The 5,099-nt window shown below is 36.9% G+C and overlaps 1 protein-coding gene across 1 annotated transcript; it reads right to left on the reverse strand.

The window, feature by feature from the left end:
• Window positions 1-358: 358 nt before the first annotated feature.
• On the reverse strand, window positions 359-2,438 carry LOC112420873 (uncharacterized). Its single transcript, XM_024780634.1, has 4 exons — window positions 1,811-2,438; window positions 942-1,513; window positions 467-859; window positions 359-403 (listed from the first exon to the last, which is right to left on the reverse strand). The coding sequence occupies exons 1-4, from the start codon at window positions 2,436-2,438 to the stop codon at window positions 359-361; spliced, it is 1,638 nt and encodes a 545-aa protein (XP_024636402.1).
• Window positions 2,439-5,099: the final 2,661 nt, after the last annotated feature.

A 5,099-nucleotide genomic window follows, 5' to 3' on the forward strand; every position in this document is an offset into this window, starting at 1 on the left:
CGAAACTGAAATTAAAGCTCAAAGTTGAAGTTTGGTTAGCTTATCAACAATCATGTGATTAGACATGTGGAGCCAAATATGTCTATGAATACAAATTTTCAATTAAGCCAAATCCTTTAGAAGAAGGCCGGGATGATTCAACTATGCAACATATATTATTATTTTAAATAGGTCAAATATTTTTATTTATTTTTTGCCAGAATTCGAACTTTAAATCTTGCATATATTATGTTTTTTTTTTTTAAGAAATCAAAATGGAATTAAAAACACACCAACCAGCAGTTCCCAAGCACAAGGTGTGCCTAGGAAACCACTAAAAGTTACAAGAGTTTAAAAAATACAACAACCAGAGATAACACTAGCTAGCCAAACCTAAACAAGCAAAAGGGTCTGACCACCATCTCTGCGTACCATAAACAAACACAACATTTTTAGCTTTCAGCCACCCCAAAGATAACAATTTAACCTTATCTAACAATTGAGGGACAAGATTAACAGACTTATTGAAAAGACGGTTGTTACGTTCACTCCACAAAACCCACGAACACAAAAGCCAAATAAGCTGTAAGAACGATCTTTTAGCTTTACCAACACCTGCCAAATGAATAAACTGCACCAGATGATCTGTAATGATGATAGGATCCACTCCTAAAATACCCATCCAATCACGCACCTGCTGCCACAGAGATGCAAACGTATTACAAGATAAAAATAAATGATCAGCTGTCTCCACATGACCGCAACCAGACACACAAAAGATATCATTTGCGGAAATAACACCACGAGTCGCCAGGTTTGCTTTCGTTGGTAATCGATCTCGAATAAGCCGCCACGCAAAAACAGAAACCTTCAACGGAACCTGAGGATGCCACACCAACTCAAAAAGGTAATCCCATCTAAGAATCCTCCCCTATCGTCAACAAATCATAGGCACCTCTCACAGAATATCTCTCTGCAGTATCCGGAAGCCACTCCCAAGTATCTGAAACATTAGGAACCAGAGAGATATCAAATAGTAACGCCCTACACTCCTCTAGAAGAAGCTCCTCCCACGCCCATAGTCTACGCCTCCATCTCCACCCCTCCCCCTCCTGCTCCGTACCCAAATAGAACAAAGAGGCTACCGTAATGGTTTTGTTCTCTGCTAAGTCAAACAATCGGGGGAACCGCACACAAAACGGAGAACCTTCAAGCCACCTATGCGACCAGAACAACGTCGCAGTACCATCACCCACCCTCCGTCTAACACTATCACCGAACCACCCGCCACCTAAGTCACCAGCCCCGTCACGAATCCTGCCTACCTCCCGCCACCACAAAGAAACACTCCAGCCCCCCACCTCCAACCTCCCATCTACTTCGCCATAACGGACGACTAAAACCTGATACCGCAACCCTACTCTATCCACTAACATCCTCCAACACCATTTACCTAGTAAAGCAATATTAAACTCCTTCAATCTCCTCACCCCCAAACCTCCATACTTCTTTTTAGAACACAAAGTATCCCAACCTATCCAAGTAATTTTTCTACAATCCTCACTCCCACCCCAGAAAAAATTATTCAATAAAGATTCAATGGAAGAGATTATACCTGTTGGAGCTTTGAAGAAAGAAAGGGCATAGACAGGCAGAGATGTCAGAACTGATTTGAGGAGAATCAAGCGGCCACCAAAAGAGAGAAATCTACTATTCCAACCCGTCAGTCTAGATTTAATGCGATTCACGATCGGTTCCCAAAACTGAAGTCTCCGCGGATTACCACCTATAGGCAGGCCTAGGTACAAAAAAGGAATTCTACCCACTTTACAGCTTAAAACCGACTCTGCCTCAAACAACCACGAATCAGAAATATTAATACCCACCAACAAACTTTTATTAAAATTTACTTTCAAGCCAGACAAAGATTCAAATAAAATAAGAACAGCATGAAGGGCCCTCACATTAGCCCAACTTTTTTCTCCTAATAACAGAGTATCATCCGCAAATTGAAGATGAGTCACCTCAACCTGATTACCCGAACCAACCAAAAACCCCTTGAATAAATTATTCTCGACCATAGCTTTCATCAAAACGTTAAGGCCCTCGGCCGCAAGCAAAAACAAAAAAGGGGAAAGAGGATCCCCCTGACGCAAGCCTCTCTGAAAATGAAACTCATCAGTAGGGCTGCCATTAACAAGAACAGCAGCTGTGGCAGTACCCACACACTCACGAATCCACTTCCGCCACAGAACCGGAAAAGACATGCCTTTCATAACCGAATCCAAATAGCCCCAGTCAACAGAATCATATGCTTTTTCAAAATCCACTTTAAATAACATGAGCTCCTTTTTATCCTTACGAGCCTCATCAACTACCTCATTTGCAATAAGGATACCGTCAAGAATTTGGCGATTTTTAACAAAAGCAGACTGCGTCTCCGCCACCACACTACTCATCACTACCCTCAATCTGTTAGCTAACAATTTTGCTAAAATTTTATACATGCTTCCCACCAAGGATATCGGACGAAAATCGTTTAACCTCTGAGAATTATCTACCTTCGAAAACATAGGTCAAATATTTAAACCTAATGGTACTTTTGTAATCACGCATATTATTATTTCAAGTCAAATTTTATAGTCACTATCACATATATTTAACTTACGCTAAGGAGATTATGATCAACACACCTTAGGGGACGTTTGTTTTTGGGAAACACAAATTATTCCCAGGAATAACATACCCGGGAATGAAAATATGAAAATTTGATTCTTGGGTATTTGTTAAAAAAAGTGTTTGGCAAATAACTTGACATTCCTAGAAAAATTGGAAGTTACAATTTTTTTAAAAAAAATCTATGCATAATATCATGGGAATGTACATTCCCATCTCTTTACATGGGAATAAGTTTATGGGAATAATGGAAGTTATGGGAAGTTACTCTATTTCCATGAACCTTTATACCCAGAAATATTTTTTTTCTCAACCTCATAACAAACATGGGTATAATCATTCCCTAGTCATGTATTCCCGGGAATATCATTCTTAACCTTGAAACAAACACCCCCTTAAAGTGTGTTTTTCTTCCCAATTTTACACATTCCATTTACTCATGCATGCCTTTCTACTGTCACTAATCACCATAGATCGGTTGTTCTTTTTTAAAGTTGGGAATATACTTTAGTTTCTAATATATGCCTAAAGCAGTGACTATATTTAAAAAATAAATAAACTAGAAAACAATCCAACAGCACAAGAAAAAAAGACTGTTTACAACAATTGTTACCACCGCAATTTGGCACCTGTGATGGTTCACACAATTCTTTTTTTAGAGGTCACACAATCACAGTATGTAGAGGAGTCAAAACTCAAAAGTAGAATTAAGTCTTTATATGAAATTTCAAATGGTATTTATTTTAAAATCATTCATTCATACAGTTTTGTGATCGCTAAAATTTATCCTCCTTACAAGTGCTAATTTTATGTTGCTGCCGTTACAAGTTACAACGATAGCAAAATGTGAGTTGGTAGATAAGAAATAGAAATAACATGGCAACGTTGTACTTCTTTGTCTTTTTCTTTCACAAAAAATCGTACTACTTCGTCTTAAATAATTAAGAAAAAAAAAACAATACTATTTTTTGACAAACATAATATTAACAAAGCGATTGAGCTCACGTGGTAAAACACGGACACTTTATTTAGGAGAAACTAAGTTCCATTCTAAATAAAAAATATTTTTGATTAGATTATCATTAACTTACGGTTGAACTCCGATGATCATGACCTCTTTCCGCCGAGTACTAAACCGTAATGCAAAGAAAAACATAATACTCAAGAGATTCCTTTTAAAGATTTTCAATAACTATCTTTGTCATTGAATGATAATTTTTTCCCCACGTAAAACAAAACAATCAATGTAAGGGAACATATCTAGAGTTGTCTATTTTTTTAATTGGCGAACACTCTAGGGTTGTCAATGTTTTAGTCACGGATCATATACGTATTTTAAAATCACAGTCTCGTGGCCACCTAGGCCACTCACTCTCTTTAAAAAAATAACATATAGAGAGAAGAAAAGAACATATAGAGATTCTTTTCCTTTTGAGGGGTTATAGAAAGAAAAAAAACTAACCGATTAAATTAATAGTTTTAATCAAATTAACGGCTGAGTAAGAGCCCGTTTGTTATAACTTTTTTTAGGAAAAAATCATTTTTTTAAGAAAATAATCACTTTTAAGAATATTGCATCTGTTTGTTACAAATTTTTAAAAGTGATAGATTAAGTCGCCTTTTTTATCTTTTTAATAACAAATTGGCTACTATGGCAGACATGTTTTCGTTAGGATGGGGGAGGGTGGAGAGGTTTGGAAATGGCGTAGGAGGTTGTTGACTTGGGAGGAATAATTGGGGAGGGAATGTTGTGCTCTTCTATTACCAATTGTTTTGCATTCAGGTATGAATGACAGATGGATTTGGCAACTTCATGCCTCTTCAAAATATAATGCTACTAGTGTTTACAACTTCTTGACATCAAGGGATCAACTTTCAAACATTGATCACAAAACTATTATTTGGCACAAGAAAATTCCTCTAAAGGTTAACATCTTTGTTTGGCGTCTTTTGCAAAACGCCTTCCAACAATTAATAACTTAATCAGGCGAAGGGTCCTTCAACCAAATACGTTTTTTCTGCTCAGGAGGTTGTGGCTCACAAGAGGATTCTAATCATATGGTTTTGACCTGCGACTATTTTGGACAAATTTGATATGAAATTTATAATTGGTTTGGAGTGATTTCAGTCAAATCTGCTCGAGTAAACTTTCTTATTTTCCGATCGTTGGGAGGCTTCTCAAGAAATATTTGTTCTGTTTTTTATTTAATTTGGCTTTCTTGCAATTGGATTATTAGGTGTGACAGGAATGCTAGAGTTTTTCAACAAAAGGAAAATTCAATCATCCAACTCATAGATAAAATTAAGCTTCAATCCTTCTGGTGGTTGAAGCCAAATCATCCTAATTTTGCTTTTAATTATCACATGTGGTGGCTTAATCCTCTTTTATGTTTGGGAGTTATCACTTAATTTATCTTAACTTCTTTATTTTAAGCGTGCCTGCG

The sequence above is a fragment of the Medicago truncatula genome, chromosome 4, assembly GCF_003473485.1.
Source record: "Medicago truncatula cultivar Jemalong A17 chromosome 4, MtrunA17r5.0-ANR, whole genome shotgun sequence".
NCBI lineage: Eukaryota > Viridiplantae > Streptophyta > Magnoliopsida > Fabales > Fabaceae > Medicago > Medicago truncatula.